This window comes from Stegodyphus dumicola, chromosome 6 (assembly GCF_044657685.1).
Source record: "Stegodyphus dumicola isolate Sdum_Otavi_A_Nest chromosome 6, ASM4465768v1".
NCBI classification, from domain to species: domain Eukaryota; kingdom Metazoa; phylum Arthropoda; class Arachnida; order Araneae; family Eresidae; genus Stegodyphus; species Stegodyphus dumicola.
Genome location: NC_140773.1, coordinates 82183101 through 82207888, shown reverse-complemented (window position 1 = coordinate 82207888; position 24788 = coordinate 82183101). Strand labels below are relative to the sequence as shown.

General features: G+C 34.4%; 1 protein-coding gene across 2 annotated transcripts in view; it reads left to right on the top strand.

Annotated features, from left to right (window-relative positions):
* LOC118187088 (axonemal dynein light intermediate polypeptide 1-like) overlaps positions 1 to 24788 on the top strand; it is a 95688-nt gene that overhangs the window by 58231 nt on the left and 12669 nt on the right. The window contains exons 5-6 of one of the 2 annotated variants that reach the window (XM_035357270.2): positions 995 to 1159; positions 8349 to 9027. In XM_035357270.2, the coding sequence (XP_035213161.1) occupies positions 995 to 1159; positions 8349 to 8429 (246 nt within the window). In that variant the 3' untranslated portion in view covers positions 8430 to 9027. Of the gene's footprint in view, positions 1 to 994; positions 1160 to 8348; positions 9028 to 24788 lie in introns of those variants that run through there. The other variant, XM_085817900.1, reaches the window with a different exon arrangement.

Sequence of the window (24788 nt, the reverse complement as noted above, 5' to 3'; positions counted from 1 at the left end):
TAAATTCTATTTAAGTTTGTATATAAGAGAAGAGTTGAGCTCTAAAAGCAGCAAAGAATACTAAAATTTAACGAAAACTATATACGTATAGTAGAATTTAATTAAAACTGATTATTAAACTTAACAGATTTACAAATAAAAATGCTTTTTAAGAATGAAAATTATTGTCGATAAATATATTTCATGAACATTTGGAGAATTATTTCATACTTTTTCGCTTATGATGGATAGCCTTATAAGGTTACTATTATTTTGAATTTAACAGCTATTTATAATTTCAGCCTTTACTAAAACTTCTCCTATCCGTTTCCTTACCGGAGAGGTAAATGAGTTAGAGAGTATTTAAGCTGAGATTTTTGGATTGCAAGACAGAGCGAGACAGAGCTAAGGTTTCTGATGTTTGTAATTTTTTATTTACTTACCAGAGTGTTTTTATAACTGCTTCTCTTTCTCTCTCTCTCTCTCTCTTTTTTTTTTTTTTTTTTTTTTGTTTTTTTTTGCGTAGATACGAATTTAAGGCATTTTCGCATCTGGATGATCCAGAGTTTGAGTCCTGGCATGGATATGGCTACTTTTTCATTTTTCCTAACTTAAAAAAAACTAATTTTTCCGTAATGTATAGAGTGTAATGAGAGTTTATTGCAAATACCTAAATGCCATTCTGTTCAGTGTCACTATTGTTGAGTGTTAGATTAGAAGCAATAAGTGTGATATGTGGGAAGCAACTAGTTTTTGAGTTTTTCACAGGTTTTCAACAGAGAAAGACCTGAGGAAAGAAGATGAAATATCTTGAATTCTTTATGCAGCAAGTCACTTATTTCTTCTTTATCCTAATTTAGTGTATAATGAGTCACTAATTTCTACTGCAACCAGTTCAGTTTCTTTCCCGATTCTGTTAGAACTGAATTTTGACAAATATTTTATCCAAAATTTATTTATTGAAAATTAATTCGATTTTTTGAAACAAGAAACACCCCAAATTTCTTTCTTTTAGCTGGACTTTCTAACCACTGAAAATGAAGATTTAAGGAGACAGTTGAAGCTTCAGGAAGCGCGGCATGAACTCTTACGAAAAGAATGGGAGAGAAGAGCAGAAGCTGAGAGTAAACAGTTAGGGGACAAAATTGAGCTTCTTGAAAGAGCAAACTCGCAGCTTAAGGTAAGAATAACCTTGCTTCGGTAAAAGTTTTTGCATAGTTTGATATAAGGTTATCGAATTGATTTTAAATTTTAAATTAGAAGCCTTCTTTACTTTATGGAAAAAAAGGTTCTTTTTTTTAATCCCCGAAGTGGTCCAACATTTATACCAATTCCACAAGTCCAAATACCTCTAAAAAGGCTAAAAAGAGAACAGTAACCGGAAGAACTTCTTCCACGGTAAAATCGAGATAAAATATAATCAGGGGATGCCTGAGCAGCATTACACTTGGTGCAGGTCTTAAAAACTTTCTGCCTTTGTTCATAGGAGATATTCCTCAAGTGTCCACTGGCAAAACGTGATGTGCTAGTCTGCTGGCTTCTATGCCACCCCCCTCCCAAAAAAAAGTAAGGCGAACCCTTAAGTACCAGTCATATACTAGAGGGACATTCCGGAGGTCCTTAAGTGATTTCTCACACTCGGAGAACACCTAGATGAAAAGTATATCTGCTTGGGAAGTCTCTAAAGCAGCAGCCTTTGCCACTTTTTCACTAATGAACACATGTGAGGAAATCCACTGGATATGCACCTCGGAATTAACCGAAAGCTTAGGAAGTAAGTTCAGGATGGATATGCCAACCCTGTTCCTAATTTCTCTCCAATCATTTAGCTGTTAAACTGATGACCGACTGTCAGTTAAGATCTATATATCTATAAAGTCAGGTTCAACAATATTCTCCACTTAGATCAGACGGATTTAAAAAAATTTCGGCTCTAATTGAAATTTAGAACGAAAACTGCTAAGATATGAAAATTAGATTTCTGTTTCCTTAGACAATTTTTTCGATAGATAAACATACGAATAAAGCACGCATAATATATATTAATAATATAACATAAAATATTATATGTTATGTATAATGCTATCATATATATTTGGAACTTGATGGCAGTGCAATTCTTTATTAAATTTTAAGTATGTTGTCTCCCTCTTTCTTTCTGCAATAATATACTTGGTTATTTCTAATACGATTTCCACTAAGAAGATTAATATATTATATATACCTTTACGGGTGACATAACAGTGCTCATTGAAGAAAATATTCCAAAATATAATTATTAAAATATATATAGGTTATCAAATAAATTTATCACTAGAGCGCAGAGTAAGTTTGAATCTAAATAATCAACATGTGATCAGGCACATTATAACAATATTTTTCTTAGAAAAATTTAACAACTGCGATATTTTAAAGCGTTCAATTAAATGGTAAAGGTGGAATTTTGGCAACGCTTTGACAGCTGTAAGACTCGGAGAACTGTTTATGTGCTTTGTGATGAATAATCTTGGTAATGATTATGAAGATTATGATGTTTACTTATGAACTTAAAAAAAATCTAAGAACGAGTACCTTGTGCGATGCTATGGAATTTTCGAAATGCAGAAGTAGGTATACATTTCAAATTTTTAAGATTGTATAACATTTACATTCTCGTTTGATGGTATTTACTTCAATATAAAATTAGTTCTCCTTTGTCAAATTATAAAGACTTAGCATAATCCCCTGGGCCTGATTACGGTTTAGGTGCAAAAGGCACGGACCTACAGCAATAAAATTTAAGGGCTACCCCGATCGTCAGTTACATCCCTAAAATCCCGGTTTTCCCCTTTATGAAAGTAAGGAAAGGAAGCGCTGAGGGTTTGTGAAAGAGAATGTTTAGTGAATCGGCACTATAAACTAACTGAATCGACACAATCGTAGTCCTCCCTAATCAGTCTATAATCTTCAGTCTACCTGGGCAGTTATCGGTACCTCAGGAAACAGTTTTAAATGAATACAAAACACAATTAATATATTATTATATGCTAATTATTAAATATGAACTGCAATCTTAGCTCAAGAAATAAAGTAGGTCGTTTGCATCTTATGGAAACGATTATCTATTTAAATTTTCTGATTAGCATTTTGAGATAAAGATCTGGTATTTTCAATATAATCGTCTGTTACTGTTTTGTTTTGACTGGAATGTAGAATAAGAGATTTATTTTAGGAACGGCTTCTAAAATATAGGGATGACTCTTACGTAAACACACTTTTAGAGGAAATATAATTGTATGAAAAACTGTAAAATCGAGTAATCAAAATCGTAAAAACAACCTTGTATTTAGCGTAAATATATTGAAACACTGAATCGATTTCGAGGGCAGCTAAAGGTCCCTCCTCATCAGGAGAAAGAAATACCTAGAAAGAAGAAAAATAAAGGGGAAGGAGTCTCAGAAACACGTGGTCCTTATCAGCACTGCACCTGATTATAACCGGATTTTTAATCAGAGTTACACTGGCCGCCTACTTTTACTGAGCCAGGCTATCTGATCAAACATGTAAAACAAAGGACAAGAAAAATTAGCGAAGTTAAAAATAGGGAGCGAGGGGCAACTGCACCTTCACGCTCAAAATCTGAACTTCGTATAATGGAAAGCAACCACCGAACGAATTTTTATACCCTCTGGTAGTACCAAACGCGAGAAGGTAACGCCATCTATCGGCAAAAATAACTGAATTAAGATAGTAGAATTTTAAAGGCATTAGGAAGGACTGGATTGGACTTCAAATCATTAACTAAACCTGCTAAATCTTTGTGAATATGAAAAGCCTCAAGAAAATCCAATTCACCTATGGAAGAAGCCTTTTGGATAATTTTTGCAGACTCCAAGTCAAAATTATGGTTAAATGTCCAACTATGATACGCTATTGAAGAGTTTGTTAATTTCACCTTTTCTGACATAAGATTCATTTTCCTTGATACGAAACTTCAACGCTCTTTTTGTTTGGCCAATATATCTTAAACCACACTGACACGATATACTATAAATTCCCCAAGAATTCAAGACAGAAACGCAATCTTTTAGAATCGAAGGGTGAATTTTATTAATAGGGGAGAAACCGACTTGAAAATTGAATTTCTGGAGAATCCGTGCAATTTTATCGCTAACAGAAGGATAAAATGGAAGCATGACAAGGTCATTAATATTATTTCTAACAGTGGAATGTCTTCTTTGATGGGAATCTGAAAATTTTTTAACGGCTTTATCAATAATCACGGGAGAAAATCCACGGTCAATTGCAACTGCTCTCAAATAATTAAGTTCATTGGTAAGCAAAGATTCAGAGGAACAAACTTTAGGCGCGCGGAAAACATAATAGTATCGAGGTTATTGAATTTTAAAGAAGCTAATTTTACTGTATTAAATTCGAAAGAAAAGGCGTCTATCTGAAAGCAAAAAAAAAAAAAAAAAAAAAAAAAAAAAAAAAAAAAATGGTTGTGAAATCTCATCCTAAGACTGTTTTAACTCGGGGGGGGGGAAGGGTAAATGTCAAGCAAGTAAAGTACCTGATGCTGAAAACATTTCACAGACTTAAAAGTCCATTACATTGGAAATGCAAATATCTTCTGGCATTGTAAATAAAAACATTCATTAAAATTTGAAGTTAAAAAAGGTGTTTAAGCATAAAGTTTATCTTCTTTTGCCAAAGCATATTGCAAATTTTAGAAAGTTATATGAAAAATAACTAGGTACTGATAAATGAAAATTTTCGGTAACCCTCGACGAGGGATGGATATATTTAAGTGACTTTAATTAAAAAACAGAAAATTTTCTGTTGCTCACTTACACACACACACACACACACAAAAAAAAAAAAAAAAAAAAAAAAAAAAAAACTGGTATGGCTTTATGAGTGCACAGAAAATTCCCAAGGGGTTTGATAATAGTTGCAGGATTTTATTACAATGGTAAATTAAAACTAAAAAAAAAAGTCTTAAGTAAATATAAAATTAGTTCCCTGTACTAGCAGCAAAATACTTTGAAACCAATTTTTGAAGAAATTCCAGCTTTATATAGGAAAGCCTGTACTCACACGTCTAAATCAACTGCTTCTTGTTTAGTAAAGAAGGAATTAAAAAAACGGAGTAAAATGTATCCCATTAAAGGAAATGCCGGTAAAATCAACTGACATTCTCCTATGGACTTTTACGCTTTTCGTACGTAGACCTTTGTGTACGAGCTTTTTGAAAATAACCTTCAAGAATACTGAACGGATTTTGGAAAACAACGCAAAACGAATGAGATAAAATTGATATGACGATGCTAAGCAGAATTTACTTTCATGGGAAATCGGAGCTAGAGCTAGATCTATAGCAAAGAATCAAGGTTATCAGAAGAAACTAAATTTCTTAAGAAATACGCTGTTTATGCATAAAAATTAGATATCAAAATCGTTTCCATAAAGTGTGAACGGCCTTCTGTAATTACAGTTCTGTCTGGAAAATATCGATCCTCATTTAGATTTTTAGGAAAAAGAATCATACAGCTTTGAGCAGAAATTAGGACGCATGATATGTTAAGACTCACTCTACTTAGTTGAAGTACTGCTACTTAGTTGAAGAAGAAGTATACGATTTATTATCATCGCATGTACAGTTACAGCAATTTTTTTTTTTTTTTTTTTTTGAAGAGCGAGCACTAGCCATTTTACGCTTTGGCATTTGTAAGGCCAGAAGTGGTGGTCATTTTGTTATGGAGGCATCTAGTAGGCAGTCACCGTTACCTCCTATGAAGGGGCAGAAAATTTACATCGATTGCTTTCTCCGATATTCGAACTCGGGATATTCGGGACCGTAGTCACTAACCTCTTTTCCGCCTGAGCGGACAGCTACAGCAAATATATCAGCAAATCTGCATTTTTAATTAACTCCGACATTCCTCCGAAGAATTTATTTCAATAATTTAAGAAGATTGCAATAACTGATAGATATTAAGATAAAATAAAACTCGTGCTCAGTTTGCAGTTCACTATCTACTCGCTCAACTTGTTCTGGAGACCGTAATAATAATACAGGGTGGGGCAAAGCTACTTGGTTACTTAGAAATTCAGTGAACAAAAGTAATGCGCATATATATTTAATCCTGTAAACAACATCATAGTCAACATTTAAATTTTATGATTAAGCAGTTTCAAAGATGATATCAGACAGATGGTGTCCATTATTCTCAATACACTGCGTTAATGGGACTCGGAAGTTCCGTTCAACTCTTTCCAGCATATCAACAGAACAGAAAAAGGTGTAGAGGGCACCACAACATCGTTACAGCAAAAATGGTATTGCCCCATCGCAGTAGACTTTTCTGGCATTTATTGAGTATAAAGACAAAAGATTACATATCAAGTCATTACATTACACTATTGACATAATAAATTACATTAAAGTAACAGGTTATTTAGATAAGAAGAACACACATACAGATAAATTGGAGTGCAGATAGTTGAGGTACAGGTATATTGGTATAGGTGCAGATAACATGTTACAATTAATTAGATGTTGCAGTTTGACATTTGTTGGTGTGCTTGGAGGAATACATTAGCATTTGGGAAGATGGGTATGATGTGAGTTATAATGCTATGTTATTTTTGTGTTGGCAGTGTCGTTGTGTGATTGTGCACAGATTTCACAGAGTTCATTTTACACAGAGTTCAATGTGCACAGAATTGTGCGCTGCAGTATGGACAGCACTTTGTGATCTGAGCATCAGATAATAATGTAAAGTTCAAAGTTCATAGTTCATATATCTGAGCATCAGAGTTCAAAGAACTAGTACTGCGCTTTGGAAGTTTGAAGGCAATGGTAGTTAATGATGATCACTCACAGTGATGACTTAGGATAGGAGCACTCCTGTTGAATATCTTGAATATCATATTTGAATCATTGCAACAGCTTGACAGATGTTGTTCTTCAGGCGATCTATGGTCCTTTGACTATCATTGAAACAAGTGATTTTAAATAGCCCCATAAAAATAGTCGCTGGGAGCTAAATCATGCGACCATCCTAGCCAGTGTAAATTGCCCCTCAAGGAGATGAAGCGTCCTGGAAAGTGTTGCCTCAAAACAGTCATTGACACTCGTGCTGCGTGAGCCATGGCATCGTCCTATTGGAATTACATATTTCCCCCATCTATTTCGTCGAGCTTGGGCAGGAAACATAACAGTCAGAAGTCATCGAAACTGCCCGTTAGTTTTCTTCAAAAATCAATGGACCAACTATTCCAACTTGCTACAGTGGCACATCAAATAGTCACACGTTGTGAATATAGGAGACACTGATGAAGTCGTCTGAGGTTATCAGAGCTCCAACTGCATGTTCTGCTTATATACAGATTCCAAAAAATTGGAAGTGAGCCTCATCGCTAAAGAAAACAAGTGCGCCGTGAAACATGCCAAGCAACGCCTCATATGCATTTCCTCGAGCAACAAAACCGCATGGAATAAGTTCTTGCATCAAATCTAATTTATAGAGATAAAATTCAGTTCTTCATGAAGGATTCGTCTCACAGAACGAGCAGACAATCCAACAGCAGCTGCATGTTTGAGAGGCAGAGCGCTGAGGGAATCGTAACTTAGAAAGTCTTACCTTGTTAACGTTTTGGGGTAACCTTGTTGTTCGTGGAAGCCCAGGTCTTTTTCTCTTCCTATCAACAGCTTCCTTGAAGTTGTTTACCCAAGCAATAATCGATTACTGGCCAGGAACACGACCACGGTGGGCAATATTGAAATGGGTACGGAATGCACGTTGCGTGGCGATGATTTAGCGACCGTTAAAAAGGTGTCACGACGTTGAACTCGCTCTTCCCCTTCGTCCTCTTCATGATGTTAGGTAAACCAAGCGGAATTATACGCCCCGCCCTATCAAATGTACTACTTCCACTCTCCTTGGAGGAACCGTCGCTTCATAACACCAAATTTAAATAAGTAAGTTGCTCTGTCCTACCCTGTGTACTCATTTATTTACACTCTCAATCCCATTCTTATCAGTGTCTGCATAATTTGTCATCCGCCTTATCCTCCAGATTCAACACCTGCGGACTATTTTCTGTCTAATAAAATGAAATCTTACCTCAAAAGCCATTATTTTAATAGCACTGATCAGATTAAAAAAACTGCAACACTGTATACTACAGGACACGCTCACTCAACAGCGTGTCATTTTCGATTGCACAGTCATGTGACAATGTGCAGATAATTTAGCCTTCTCTCTGCAGATAGCACTATTTCTATTCATTAAAGCCATATATTTTTAAATAAGGATAATACTGACGAAACTTATTGGTGGCTTTATTATTATTATATTTCCTAATTATTAACTCTTTCATAGGAGCAACTGGAAGCAATAGCCTTCGCAACCGGAAAGGAATCGACAGAAAGTGCTATGACAAGCGTTATCGAAAATGAATGAATGAATTATCGAAAATGAATGAAAGCGTTATCGAAAAATGAATGAATGATTAATACTGACAAAACTTATTGGTGGCTTTATTGTTATATTTTTCGAATCATTAACTCTTTCAAAGGAGCAACTGGAAGCAATAGCCTTCGCAACCGGAAAGGAATCGATAGAAAGTGCTATGACAAGCGTTATCGGAAATGAATGAATGAATCCTCAAAAAACTTATTTTAATATACTTAAATTAAGAGTTCTTATTGCCATTACTATGAACCAATAATAATTTATTTACTGAAATTTAATTTAGGAGATTAAATAATTTGACTTTAATGAAAGCTTATTAAATAAAAAATTTTAACTATGAGAAAGTATTACATTACTATGACATAACAGCTGCAAATCTCTTCCAAACGGCATTTGATATGAGTTTTAGAAAAAAATTCGATTAATGAGTTCTCTTAATTTTATTACCTGAAATAAATAAGCAGTTAATTTTTCATGTTCATCAAATGCGATTTTTCCTAATAAAAACTTTTCGTATACTATTGGTGTTTTTATAATACAGTGCAGCATATTTAATTTTTGATTAGCTCAAACTTCTTTTTTTATACAGACAAATTACCCGTAATTTTCATTGCAGTTTTACAAATATATTTTGTATTATAGCGTTAACATCATTCCTTAATTTTTGCAAAATGAAATTTGCATCTTTTTCTAAACCTGGCATTATTTTTATTGCAACTTACATCATTAACTGTAAAAGATATTTTAAATAAATGTATGCATTTGCTTATATATAACTTCCATTTACAATTATTGTCATTTTAATTTTTTGTTGGTCTATTACACTAGACATGATTTCGCAATTCGCAATTCATAAAGGAATATTTCGACATCATTGGTTAATCTGACAGACGACGAAAATGTCAAAAATCAATTCAACCTTAAATTTTGAATTTTTATGTTAGTTATCTAAGTAGCATAAAATTTTAAACAACACGCATTGTAGATAAAACTATATAATATAAAGAAACAAAACATGAAACTCCCAAATATATAAACTCTTTTCTATTAGAACTCATTTTATAAAAAATAAGATGTATCTACATTGGTGTCGGAACACCTACGATTATGCTATAAAATAACTTGCATAACTTTGCATATAGTAGTTAAATTAGAGTTTTTCAGACGTAGTTTTTAAATAATATTTTTATCGATTTCTTGCAGATATATTAAATTTATTAAATATATATATATGACATTTATTAAAATAGTAATTTAACAGTTTTAAAAATGAAAATTAATCAGACTAGAAGAATAGGATTTAGGATGTCATTCTTTTTAGAGAAATTAAGATTTACAAAAGTCGTTCAGAAAAACTGGAATTAAAAATATTTGGTTTAAGTCATGTAAATAGTTTTAAAAATCGTCTGAGATTATTATGCGAATAAATTCAAATTAGAATGCTCTGTGTTATTCATGACATCATGCCACAGTATCTTGAAAAATGTCACAAGTATTTAGAAAGCTAATGCGTTCGAATACATTTAGCATCATAAAAATTATTCAAAGTGAAAGCAAAATTCTAAATTTAAAAAGAATTCCTTATTCACTAAAATTTACTCTGCACTATCAAGGTTTTTTTTTTTTTTTTACTTAGAAGCATTTTAACAAATCCACGTTTATGTCCTGTAAATTTTTCTGCAAGATTTTATTCCCGATTTGATACATCAGTTTCCCCTTAAACTGCCAGAAGATGTTTCAGATCAGTGTAAATAGCTAAGTCATTTAGCAAGAAAAATGGTTTAAAAGTAAGAAAAACCTCTAAGATTTTTATTTTGAAATTCAGAAGTAAATTGAGAGATAAACTAGAGATGCGAATTAGGATAGCACTTTACCAAAAATCCAATTAAAAGAATAGGATAACATTGTGAGAGAAGTTCCGAAAATGTTAGTTCCACTCAATGTCAAATGTTTGCAATGGGTAATATGAGCAAAGAAATGGTTACGTTAAGCTATTTGAATGTGCAATTACAAGAGGGTTATCTTAGTAAGAGCAGGGACGCAGTCCTGTAGAACTTTCTAAGGTTAATTCTCTCGTATTCACGTTACACGCAGAGAAAACCGCGAACCACGTTTGTTAGAACTGAAGTGGGGTCGAACTCAACTCCTAGTATTCAATGGACTTAAATACTTGGACACTTGTTAGACGCAAAAGGATGCGCTAAATCTTACACTTTTTAAAAGTTAATAATTTTCGACATTTTTGGCAGTTTTTCTCAGTGTCCTACAATTTTTATGAACATATATTTTTATTTTTAAATATTTTAAATTTGTTATTTAAGTATATCCTATACAAAATTTTGTTAGGAATAAAATAAAAATTGTATTTAAAAATGCGATTAAAATTTGCTAAATCTGTGTATACTGCTCTTTTCATAAAAGAATTCAAAGTGTTCGAACACTTTGAGGGTCACTGTATTGTGAACAGTAAGACCAAGTTTCTTATCGAAAATGGGCGTCCACTAGCAGCCGAGCAGTAAAGTCGCTGAACACAGAATTTCGGTCTGGAGTTCGAATTCTGGCGAACGGGCTGGCTGCATGGGCGTTTTTGTGATTTTCCCCATGTGTAACGTGTATATCAGCCAGTTTCCCTTAGAAAGTCCTTCCTCTTTCTTTAGACAGGTAGCCTTTGTGTGCTTTGCCGTAATTAAATAAACCTAAAACCTTATCGAAAATAGATGTTTTTTCATTACAATTGTAGAGTCCAGGTGGGTTAACTTCTATCTGTATACTGGAGGAGCAGGAAACTACACAGGAGAAGGGTTCACATACCCTTTATTAACTCTTTAAAATTTACAATGCGTCAACTCGACGCTAACAAACTTCGCCTCTACTTGGACAGTAACTGAAAGTCAGATAATTGAAACTAAAAGTTGAAATATTAACAAGTGATAAAACTAGCCTACAGAGCTCAGCGAGATCCCGTAATTTCAACCCCTTTCTAAACTAGGGGCAGCAAAGCAATGCAATTAAGCCACTTGAACCAGCAATAAGCAAACGTACCTACGGCAGAGACGGCAGCTAAAGCCTAACTCTTTCTTTTCTCCTACTGAAACTCGGCTTTTAACTACTTCCTTCAAAATAGAAAATTTGTATTCGTTCACGCGCGCTACAACATTTAACTATTCTGGCACTGACAATTAGGGGAATGAAGGCTTATAGGAAAGTTTCAAGTAAAACTTTAAATTATTAGTTAAAATAAATATAAATCTTTACACAATAATAAAGTTCTGTTTTCGGTTTAAATGCTACTTTCTGCTGATAATGTAATTCGAAGTATTAGTAAATGTAAATAATGATTTGAAGAATATAATAATTTTTGGAATGGACTACGATAATGACATAAATACTCAAGAAGTAGTATGCTTTTGCTTTGCTTTGTTAAATTTTGGAATGGATTTTAATTTCTACAATGTAGAATTATGGGTATTTGCATCATCATGCACCTTATTTTCTACCGATTTAGTTAACATTATTGCAGGTTTGTTACAACTGAAATGGTCGTCGAATGACATTATAGTCTTTCACTACCGGCATTCAAATCGAATTACAATTTAGAAACAGCAAGAAGCACTATCGATTAGCAAATTTTACTACTTTTTATTTGTGAGCTGATACTTAGAATGACATAAACAATGGAATAAAAAATTAAAAAACAAAATTGTCACGAATGACTTGTTGCTATTCAACATAAAAGAAATATAAATATGAAAAATAACAAAGCATTAAAGTTAATTTTCCAAAATAATTAAATACGTCCAAAGAGAAAATACTTGAAGTTAAAAATGCACTTGAAAATTGTATAAAATACTTAAAATAAAAATAATTATTACTGATACGCTAACCTTTACACTACTCCCTCACAAAGAACTAAGTTACATTACGAAGACTCAAAAATAGGTAGTGATTAGCATTGTAATGTTAACTATTGTCAAAAAATTATCACTGTCAGAAGAGTTTAAATAAAATGCTTGAATCTGACAGGCAAGCGTAACAGTTCTACCTGTGCGAGAATATTTTTTATCCACATCTCTGGATTGAGACCGGTTTGTACAATTCGTTGTTGCCAGGTTCTGTAGAGTGAGAATTTCCCTAAACTAAATTATAAACTGGTTTCATGCAGTCGAGGGATACATGAATTCTTTTTAAGCTAATAGAAAAATATTTATCTTTGCTACCAATGGCAGGAAATGGTTCTTCCTAAGGAGGTTCCACAGTTTTTTTTACTCGACCTATTCGCTGAAATCCACGAGAACAGTTTTTGAAGTCTTTGTATAAAAATATTTGTTGAGATAAATTTTTACAAATCTACCTGGGTTCGACGACTTCTATCTGTTTCTGTAAGTCTCTGATGCTGTCTGGATACTTGGCTCGCTGATAAATTCTCCAGTCTGACTGTCTGTTCATAAATTACACAGCAGAATGATTTGTATCTTCTTGGATAGCAGTATCCGAAACCAAAAGTTTTGTTGGTAATGGGTCATTCCAAGATAGGTTGTTGTGAGCTTTTAAGGCTGTTTTTAATGTTCTATGAATGCCATCAACTTTGCCATTACGCGAGGGGTGGTAAACAGTAATACGAGGGCAAATCAGAAAGTCTTCGCCCCTATTTTTTAGCCAAATTACGGCTGTAAATGAAGTCAACACATTCATTCCAAGTGATGGACCTTTCATAAACCGGTCCAGCCTTATCTGCTGCTAAACTCCTCGGCACAGCGCTACTGTGAATTGCCGAAAATAATGGTTGTGTTTCACACGGGGACAGCATTTTCTATGGAGCAAAGGACGAATGCCCATCGAAATTTACAGGGAAATGCAGCCTACGTATGAGGCAAAGTGTCTCGCTTTGGGTGGTGGTGTTGTGAGTTCGCAAAATGCCGTAAAGACCTCTATGACAATGAGCGTTTGGGAAGGCCGCATTCTTCACTGAGTGAGGACAACATTTCCAGCGTTGATGCAATGATGAAAGCGGATCGGCCTATGCACCTGAAGGACATTTCTCGGGAGCTTAGCATTTCGTATGGGAGTGTTTACGACATCGTTTATAGGTCTTTAGAGTAGAAGAAGCTTTCATGTCGGTGAGTGCCTAAGCAGTTAGATGACATGATGAAAGACAAGCGATTGATTGCTTCAGTGAATCATCTGCAACGGTATGCCGAGAAGGAAGAACGTTTCCTGGACCGTATTGTTACCTGCAGTGAAACGCGGATAATGCATTTCACTCCGGAATCGAACCAGCAGAGTATAGTGTGGTGTGATAAGGTCACATAAAGGAAGAAGAAACTGAAGATTAATATGGACAAGGATGTTTCGAGAGCATAAAATGAATATTATTATTATTTAACTTCCGAATACGTTTTCAATAGTTGAATTAATTGTTTAAAAAAATAATATGAATATGTTGGCATTGTTTCAAACGCAGGCTCGAGAGCCACGTATTGCTCTCGCACGTAAAATGTAGAGATATTAGAATTTTTTTAAAAAAAAAGAAAGATATAGGTTTTTCTCTTGTGGATTGTATGTAGCCCTTTATTTTGGGCGTTCAATAAAATCTTCATGCGGTGTTCCATCATAATAGTTTTCATTGGAGTCCAACACCACACCGTTGAAGCATTAACATCACACCACAGTAGAAACATCTAGGTTCGCTTGTGACCAAAAATGCTGTTCAGTGCCATCTGTCGGGAAAGTGATGTTAACGGTCTTTTGGGATCGCCGTAGGTGGCCTCCTGCTAGATTTCATGTCACAATGTGCATCATTGCCGACAGTTATTGTTCCACACTGTCACGTCGGAGTTTAAGATTTGTTATTTAAACTGCGTTTCATACTTGCAAAATAGCATTGCAAATAAATTTCTTAAAGGATTTTATGAAGCTCCCTTCAAAAAGTGTTTTTGAATGAAAAAAATGTGGAGGAAAAATATTTTAATCATGGAGAGCTAATTTGTAACAAAATTATTGCATGAAACATTTCATTTAGAAAGATGTGTAGTAAATGGAAACTGAAACAATAGTCGGATCATAAATACAAACTGAGAGAAATGAACGAGGATTTTTCTCATTTTCAGAACTAATATGTTTGTTTATAAAATGAAAATTTTCAGAATGACCACTGTTGAAACTGGTCGGTATTTCTGAGAATATAAATAAATATCATTACTAATTATATCATATTCTAAAAACATCGGTATTGAACTTATCGTTGTAAAAACATTCTCTCAGTGGCAACTACCTCCAAAGAAAAATAACATCGTTTGTAATTGTGGTTGACCATTATGAAGTTTCTTTGTGAAAATGATAATTACTAAACGCATTATATTAAAATTTAGACAAAAACATTATTCTTAAAATAAAGATTGTTGGGGCGGTATCAGAAATTCTCTTTTCCCAGATTGCCTTCGGAAAAATATGGTCTTTCAATTCAAATGCAAAGTATTACCAGAAAGTTTTCTGTTTATTTAATTTAAATATTTCTTTTTGACTTTTGTTACGATTTAAAAAAGTTAACTTACTTTTCTGAGCTTTGCATTCATGAGTATAAGCCATAGTTGGGCAAAATAATTGTATAATTCGATTATAATTACAAATTGCAGTTATATTGTAAGGATCTTAAGTTTTACTAACGTTTATTTTATTTTAAATCTTTACTATCACTTCTTATTTTCTACTTCCGGCCAGAATTAAAAGCGTTAACTTATTTATGCAAAATTTGTCTGGCGAACGCCAAGTACTTAAGTTGTGGCTTTTTACCAAGCGAGAGAGAGGAAGGAGTTAGTCGAAGCAGGCCGCTTGCCTTAGAAGTTTTACTCGGTTGCTGTTTGCCTTCCAGGCCAGAGGTATAATCCTCGTGATAATTTTAAACGTATTGTAGTGTTAACAGTTCTCTGTACTACATACGGCTTCCTGTTAATATACGGCCAATCTTCCTTGTTTATTATTCCAAAGTTAAGTTAGAGTTTAGTTAAATATTTTTATATTCTTACGTTCAGACCACAAGTAGTTGGTCTCTGTATTCCGAAGTACGGAAATTATTGTAAAGAGTGAAAAATAAAGGCTTTTGTATACCCTTCCTGTGTATCTTGTCTACTTCCCACAGTTATTGAACATAGCTTTAGTAAGCTCCCTGTTCCGAGTCAGGTCCTTGCATGTTCCCAAAGAAAGTAAGGCGGAACATTGAACCTGATAATATAACGTAATTGTAATCTTATATAACTGTAATAGTAATTACATTTTAATTGCAATTACAATGTATTTGTACTTAGGGAAGTAATTGCTCTTGATAATTTCAGTTATATAGCCTTGGGTGGTTTCCGCTGATAACACCAGGTATGAAAACGTCGCGGAGAAAACAGCTCAAGGGGGCAACATCGTCTTACAAAACATCGTAGGAGAAAAGAAAGCAAGTCTAAAACAGGGCAGTCCTAAAACGTCGTCGTATAACACATCGCCATCGAATATATAGAGGTTTAAAAACATTGCAGTTTGAAAACATCGTGGTAAAAAATATCGGGGTGAAAATTAAAGAAGCTTACAAATCGTAGCCTAGCGATAACATCGCAGACTTGTGTTTTTCAGATTTTAAAAGTTGCAAATGCGTATTTGGTTCAATTGAAAATTACAGTAAAAGTCAACATATCTGATATGTTTCGTCCTTTTAGATAGCCACTTGTTAAGTAATACAAAGGGATGGTGGCCTGTAAAAGAAATATTAGTATTTTCTATCTGGAATCATCCTACTTTTGTTGCGCATATAACTTCGCAAATGTATAGGTTTATGATGTTCTCCGGCAGACTTACGGATTTGAATCAATCTTTCAAAGGAAAGCAAACAGAGATATATGCCTATGAAATGGCAAGTCTTCGTGAAGGATTTGTTAAGGGAAACTCATCCATAGGAAATAAATCACGGAAACTTAATTTTGCCTTCCCGTTTCAACAGGGTCAGTTTCTGGTTTAACTACAAATGTTTTGCAATCTTATCCTGCTCAATCCCTGACTGGCTCTAGCTGGTAGAAATATGACTGATCCATAGTCATCCTGCTTAATTGTTGGGTGTACTAAAATTTCCAAAAACAGTATTGATTATGAATTAGTATCTTTATAAAATACAACTCATACTTCCAATAAATAGTTAAAATGCATTGTTTGCTTACAAGTGCCTGCACCTACACGAACTGTTTTCCATGGCTTCCATTACAAATAAACAACAATAATATTTTAAGTACTTGAAGATGACTGCTGCCGGCAGAAGGTTGGGTTATAGGGTTTACGGCATTTAAGGTCTATCTGCCTGAGTGGAGAAATATCGTTGTATACTATTTTCTAAGTGAAACTGGGTTCGTATTTATATTAGACGTGAGGAAAGTAATGAAAACTGCAGTGCCACTAGACTATTTACCGAGATTCAAATCCGGGCCAAACTATCAATATTCAGCGACTTTTCCGTTCAGCCGCTGATAGGCGCTGCTAGTAGAAAAATGCCAACTCTAAGTTGCGGTAATGGTATTAATTACGAATTAGGTCTTTCTTAAAATATATCTTCTTTTTTTAATATGTAGTTAAAAGGTGTTATTTTGTTACAAGTAGATACACTTATGCAAACGATTTTTTGCAGCTTCAGGTAGAAATAAATGAATATAGTAGTTTTAAGTGCCTGCAGGTGACAGCTGCCGGTAGAAAAATGTACTTATTTTCTAACCAACTCGGTCCAGTTTAACTTTTCAGGAACCTGAGCTTCCAGTAATGGTATTACCTAAGAATTAGGTGTTTATTAATAAAATTTTTATTTTCACTAAAATATTAAAGTATGTTTTGTTCAAGTGAAATGCTTGTGAAAGTAATAGTTTGAAAAAGTACCCTGCGAAAAAAAAAAACGAACAGTTTTGTTCTCCCGTTCTACTGGACCGATTGACGAAATTCAACTTGCGTTTCTTATGTCTCGAAAGCGCAACTTAGGATTATTCTAACATATGTATTTTGACACTAAATGAGACTTTTTCTAAAATGACATACCAATACAGAAACACGTGGAGGTAAGAAAGGAAGGAGTGGCCAACCGGCACTAGAAGTGAAGCACTGCTTCGAAGCTTCGGTCACCAGATGGGGTGTTCTATGTTTACATTCAGAAGCTCGCTTGACAATGTTTCGAAGCACAACAGTTCCATACAAATCGAAAAAGGGACACTTTCGCATGAAAGAAACATTCATAGTGTGATGGATAATAGCAATTTGTATAGTTTAGTGACATTTACGCAAAAATCACATCTTGGTTATTTTTCGATAACTAACAACAGCGATTTTGATTATGAATTTGTTTTATAAAATTCTAAGCTGTGAACTACAAAAATATAGATTTTAACAAAAATGTTATGCTTAAAGAATGAAAAATACATTACGGTACCTTTAAAATTGTATACGTCTTTCGATACCATTGATAGAGTATTCGCTACTTTTATTTTATGTTTCAAACGACAAAATGTTTTAAATAAAATATTTTTTTCACATCTATGTATTATTGTAACATGTACCTTTTAAAATTTTTTAGAGGAGAGGCTTTACCGCTGCTCATTTTAAACTCATCGTTTTAATTTTATATAACTGAAAAATACTGACATTGGGCTTACACGTTTTACTTATTTGGGTTAATTAAAAATAAAATTACCATCAAATGCTGCAATCTGTCTTTCAAATTATATTCATATATGTTTTTGATGTAAAACTTTCGGGTGTATGCTAAATTAGTGTAAATTACTTCCCTCGGAAAATATAGTGAATGCACAGAAATTAAAGATTTGCACATGCCGGAAATTAAAAATAGGAAATATGTGTATGGGTATTTATGCATGTGCTTGCAAAAAGCATGTATCTGCCTTTAACAAAATACATAAATATTCATTATAGTATTTATAAATGTATTTGAAATGAAGAATTTATTCATTTATAAACAACTGTGAAAGTTACTGTGAAGAAATATAATTATTAAATGCATCTAATTTATAATGATTATAAATGTTATCTAAATATATAATATATTTATATATTTAGATAACATTTATAATCATTAAATGTTATCTAAATATTAATAATGAATTGTAAACACAAATTGAAATCCTGTTGACAAATACGTTATAAAACTATTTAAGCAAGAATTGTTTGTACTGGAAAGCAATTATTTAAAAGGTATTGTAAAGCAAATGCTATGAGATTCGCACTTAAGAAAGTAATAAAGAGTTTTGGAATATGTATTGTTGAAATTAATGGTAAAAAAATCTGATAAGTATAATTAAAAAAATTATTTCCTTTACATTTTATAATAACTCAATTACAAGTTTTAAATAATACTTTAAAAAAAAACTTATTTTATTCCCTTTTAGAAATGTTCAGAGAAAGTTAAGAACTTGTACAGTTGCGCGCCTCCAACCTGCACGCAACCAAGTGGTGACAACTGAAACTGGAAATTAGACAGAGTCCTGCGAAGGGTTTAAGTCCCTTTTTATTCAACTTTAGAAATTACAAATGCGTGCTCTTGACGCTCACAGACTACGCCGACCCGGCGGTAAAATAAAAATAAGAAACTGAAAAGAAATAATAACAAGATTCTAACTACGAGGCTCTCTAAACGTAACTAACCTCACCGCGTTTTACAATACCGACTAATTCAGCAAACTTTGAATATCACGTTGAACGATTAACAATTGTCCGAGGCAAGCACACAGGCCGAAACGCGTGGTTTTTCAATTTCTGGCTAACTACCTCCGCGCTCGTGAAGTAAGAACAGCACATTTCGAACTCGTTTCCTTTCTATTTAACTCAGAATACTTCCGCTGATAATTTAAATCCTTGCGCGTTCTACAAAAATTTACATACTCTGGCATTGGCAGTTCCAGGGAAAAGTAAGGCTTGACAGGAAAGATAGTTTAAACTTAAAATAAATGTTAGTTAAAATAAATATAAACCCTACATTTGCCGATGCCAGAATTTGGAAAACTTTGAAGCAGGTCCTACAAACGACCTGTTGTAAAGTTTCTACAATTCTGAACTAACTTTTAAGAGCATTGTTTACACAAAAAAATCTTATGTAACAAAAGGTATACTAAATTTCTGTAAATACTTATTTAAATCACTCTTCTTACAGCAACTTTTCCTGGACTTCAGCAATCAATCTTGTTCTTTTCTTTCCAGCATCTGGAAGGAATAAGTATCAGTATCTTTCTTAATACATTATAATTTACACTTTCTTGACACTGAATACATTTTTGTTTTTAAACGATTTATGTTCCTTAGTTACTGCTTACTTCACATTCACTCAAGTATTCAAACATTAATTTAGCTTTACCCTGGCTCTCCACCATGTGTGGTGTCAAACGGGAATATTTGTGTTTTAGTATTACAACACTTCCCCTAACCAACATGATTTGTTAGAATTCAACGACCAAATAGACACACCTTACTCGACATTCTACAACTCGATGAGCTACTTTAACATTCTTAAAATTCAAGTGTAGGTGGAGAACCCTACAAAACACATTCATTCTAACTTCCCCCCTCATTCATCTTTAGACATGCAGGCTTTCCCTCTAAAGCATGATTTTATCTACAGTTTAATACTTAAATTTTGAATTCATTGCTTTTGAGCATTTACTTTTAGCATCTAAAATTTTATGCTTCTAGACTAAATTCTACTTTTACATAACGTTCAAGTATTTACGTATATTTACAAAATTCTAGGACATATGATTTTTACAATTTACCATAAAATGAATAAGAGAAAATAAATTTTTACTTTACTCATTCTTCGCCAAGCTGGCGGCACTGAAACTAAAGTTTTTATTAATACAAGAATACGAAGTTATTTTTATCTTCGGCCAAATTTTGGCTTTAACATAACAGAATTAGTCTTTCGACCAACAGAAACTGCTTGTTCTTAAATTTTATAGTTAAAGAAAATAATACTTTTGCCTTAGCTAAATAAAGTAAAACAAAAGTAAGTCTCAACCGAGACATATTGACTTTCGTCAAAACATAGAACTTCGTACTTACGCATAACATTTCGGAAGAAAAGAACTGTTTCCCCGTGATAGGTTTCATGGACGTCAATCTTCTCCTTACTGACCTCCGAGTGTCGTCCACATTAGTTTTTCTTTTGCGTCCTCAGCATGCTGGTCTCTTGGAGTAGTAATCGTCGGGTTGCTGTCTTTTTCGTTTCTCCCCTGGACGGCTGGTCTTGACGTCCTCCGGTCTGGAGTCCTTTTTGAATTTCTTCTGTTGTTGCTGGTCTTTTCGTTCCTCCTGCTGTCTTTTTAGTTTCCGGAACGGCGGCCTTGTTTGCACCTGTATCTCTGGCCCTGGGAGCGTTCTCCTTGACGTATAATTTCTACTGCGATACGTTGTACGTGGTGTTTTCCTCTTTACCAAGGTTTCTTTACGCGGTGGCTTTGCATTCTTGTTTTTCTTAAATGCTGGAGTCTGAAAATTTTTGTTTTTTCTTTTCGGTACCGTCGCCTGGGTTGTAGAAGGGCTAGGTCTCTCTTCAGTTCTCTGCTTCTTGGGTGGTGGAACGGGTGACGTTATTTCGGAACCTTCTACTTCTTTTACGCTTGAGTCCTGCAAGAAACTTTTAAGGATTTCAAAATCATTTTGATTATAGTATTTTTTCACCTGGTCGGGACTTGCTTTACAGATTTCCCCTCTCTCGTTCTTAAGGTACAATACGACTCCTTTGATTTCCTGAATTACATAGGGGCCGTCAAATTTTGGAGCTAACTTTGCAGTAAAATTGTCTGGGGCACATGATAAAGAAAATTTCCGCTTCAATACTTTATCCCCAACTTTAAAATCTGCTTCACGGCGTTTTCTATCGTACTATACTTTTTGCTTATTTCTTGCCATATCCGAGCTTTTAAGCGCCTGATCAATAAGTTTTTGCACATCTTTCTGTTTAAACTCTTGCTCTCTTTGTTGCACAAAGAATAATTTATCTAAAGGCGTAATTAACTTTCAGCCTAAAAATAATTCTGCTGGAGTTTTTCCCGTAGTATCGTGATTTGCCGTTCTTAAAGCATAAGCTAACTCATTTATGTAGCCATCCCAGCGCTTGTGATGTGTGCTAACGTAACTGCGAATTATTTTTACGATGTTTTTATTAAGTCTTTCTGCTATGTTTGCCTGTGGTCTATACGGAACCATTTTGATATGGCGTATGCCAAGTCCAGTGCATATGTTTTCTACTATTTGACTAATGAATTATTTACCGTTATCGCTAATGACTTTTATCGGTGCACCGTATTTTAAAATGTATCTGTGTAAGAATGCATCTGCGACTGTTTTGGCTGACGCGCGTTTAAGTGGAACAATTTCTGTCCATTTTGAAAAATGAGCTACAATTACTAAAAGAAAACGATTTTTATTTAACTCACTCTGGGGGAAAGGACCAAGAAGATCTATGCCTAAAATTTCATTCGGAAATGTAGCGCAAATGCTATTTAAGTAGCCGGCCGGGCTGTAATTAATATCATTTATTAAATGACATTGATTGCACGACCTGACATACGCAGTTAATATTTTGTATAATTGCGGGAAATATATCGCCTCGCGTACCCTTTTTAAAGTCTTTCTGACCCCTAAATGACCCGCTGTTTTCGCGTCGTGTAATTCCTTCAAAATGCTTATTCGAAGCGAGGCTGGGATGACTGGTTTGTACTCGAGATTTTCGTTTGTTGTTTTCGTATAAAATAATAAATTATCTATTATTTCATAGTTTTCTGCTCTATTTCTTATCGCATCGATATCTGTGTGCTCAAAGCTTTCGGGTCTTTCAAATATGCATAGATACTTCCAAATTCACGATCAGCTTTCAGTTCAGCGATAATTGTATCTCTAGACTCTAAAATTTTTGAAGTCAACTCAGCACATTTAAGTTCCTTACCTTCAACGTCCAGTTTTATACGAGAAAGTGCGTCAGTAACATTGTTTTCCTTACCCGGTTTATATTTAATTATTAGATCATACTCTTGAAGTTTTAAAGTCCATCTTATTAACCCGGGCGTTAGGTTTTTCCCCGAGTAAAGTCTACCAACAGCCGCATGATCCGAAAAGACTGTTACTGGCGCTTTGCCGAAATAAACTCGAAATTTGTGTACGGCCATTAATACGGCTAATGTTTCTCTCTCTGTAGCTGTATAATTCCTTTGTGTGAGATTCAACGTTTTACTAAAAAATGCCAGAGGATGGCTATTTTGCATAAGAACCGCACCCACCGCATAGTCCGACGCATCTGCTGCAATTTCCAGGTTTTCGTCCCCCTCCAGGAATTTCAAAACAGGGGCATTGATGAGCGCTTCTTTTAATATTTCAAATGCGGTATTTGCTTCCGCTATCCACGTGAATTTAGTTTTCTTTCTTTTAATTACTAACAGGGGTTCAACAATATTAGCGAAATCTTTTATGAATGACCGATAATAAGAACATAACCCAAGGAAAGAAGAAAGTTTTTTTAACGGTGTTGGGCGGTGGAAAATTCTTGATTGCTTTTATCTTTGAATCTTAAGTTTCTATACCCTTTTGCAAAAATTTATAACCCAGATATTTAAGTTTTTTAGTTGCGAACTTGCATTTTGAGGCGTTAATTGTAAGACCGGCCTCTTTTAATAATTTAAACACTTCTTCTAGATCTTTAATGTGTTGTTCCAACGTACTACTCGTTATAATTATATCATCTAGATAGATTAAAGTCGATTTTCCTAGGACAAGCTTTAGAACAATGTCTACAGCTCTCTGGAATGCTGATGGGGACCCACACAACCCAAAGGGCATGCGTAAAAATGCATAAGTGCCCGATTTTGTTATAAACGCGGTTTTATGTATGTCTTCGGGTTTCATAGCTATTTGATAGTAGCCGGACGTTAAATCCAAAGTAGTCATGTATCTAGTAGATTTAATGTTTCTAATAATTTCCTCTATAACCGGCAAAGGGTAAACTGGGAATTTAGTAATACTATTCAGTTTTCTGTAATCGATAGCAAACCTCCAAGCCCTTTTATCCGAAGGAGGAAACTCGTTCTTTTTCCTACATAGTACGACTGGACTCGCGTACTCACTATTTATGGGCGTTATTATTTTGTTCTTTAACATTTCCTGAATATGTTCTTCGAAGATTAGGTCTTTTTGTTTATCATAACGATACGGTTTAGTCCTACAAGGTTTTTCGGCAGTTAACTGTATCTGATGCATAACTATTTGACAGCTACCAGGCTTTTCTGAAAACAAGTTAGAAAAATTACTCACCACTTGCTTGATGGCTTGACTTTGATGGTCATTCAAATGGCTAAGGTCAACTGGCGGTTGTTCCACAGGTTCCACCACCCTCTGGTCCATTTCCAGAACAAAAAACTGTCCTGAAAATTCAATTTGGCCCTCGCGGCCCTTAAAAACTCCATACCTAAAATAAGAGGATTTTGCAGAAGTTTTACCACAAAAATTAATACCTTGAGGCTTTCCTCTTTTACCTGTATGTTTAATGATACTTTCCCGGTGCAGTGACAGGTTTTTCCCCTCGCCGCTATAATTTCTGTGTTTTTGTTTTTAAATAATCGTAACCTATAAAAATTCTTTTTGAAGAATGTCTCACTCACAAAATTACCTTCTGCTCCTGTATCAATGAGGGCTTCTGCTGGTACATCGCCAACCAGGACTTGTATAATTGGTAGATGTGAGTTCTTTACGATGACCGTATTTAAGTGTCTTTTTGAGGGTTTTTTTAAAACTTCCGGGGTCTGGACCCTCGCTTTTACAGGTCCCTCTACTCGTTTAAAGCTTTCCTTTCAACTTCTGCCTTCTGGGTACGCGGACGTTTGTTTACGAATTTCTTTTTTGGGCCTTGACCTTCGAGGTTCGATGAGTTAGCTTGATAGCTCTTTCCCCCATAAGAGCGGTTTGCATTTCTGGTTTGATCATTTGAAAATTGCCTTCGGGTACTTTGAGAGTACGATGCCCCTCTAGCTTTTTCCGCTATTCTGCGATTTTGAAACTTCACCGCCAATTCGAAGAGCTCCTGCAATGTGCTTGGGTTTCTAATTTCGAAGTAGTCTTGAACAGCAGGTAACAATCTTGGTAAGATTATTTCAATAATCTCCGCGTCGGGTTTCTCCCCATACAGCATATCCGTCAGCTTAATTTTTCGCAGAATAAAGTCCGTCAACTCTTCTATATCCCGTTGATAGAAACTATATAGTTCGGCTTCTAGCCTTGCTCGATCTTTCACTATGGGGAAGGCCTTTACTAACGATTTTTTGAAATTTTCAAATGTATATG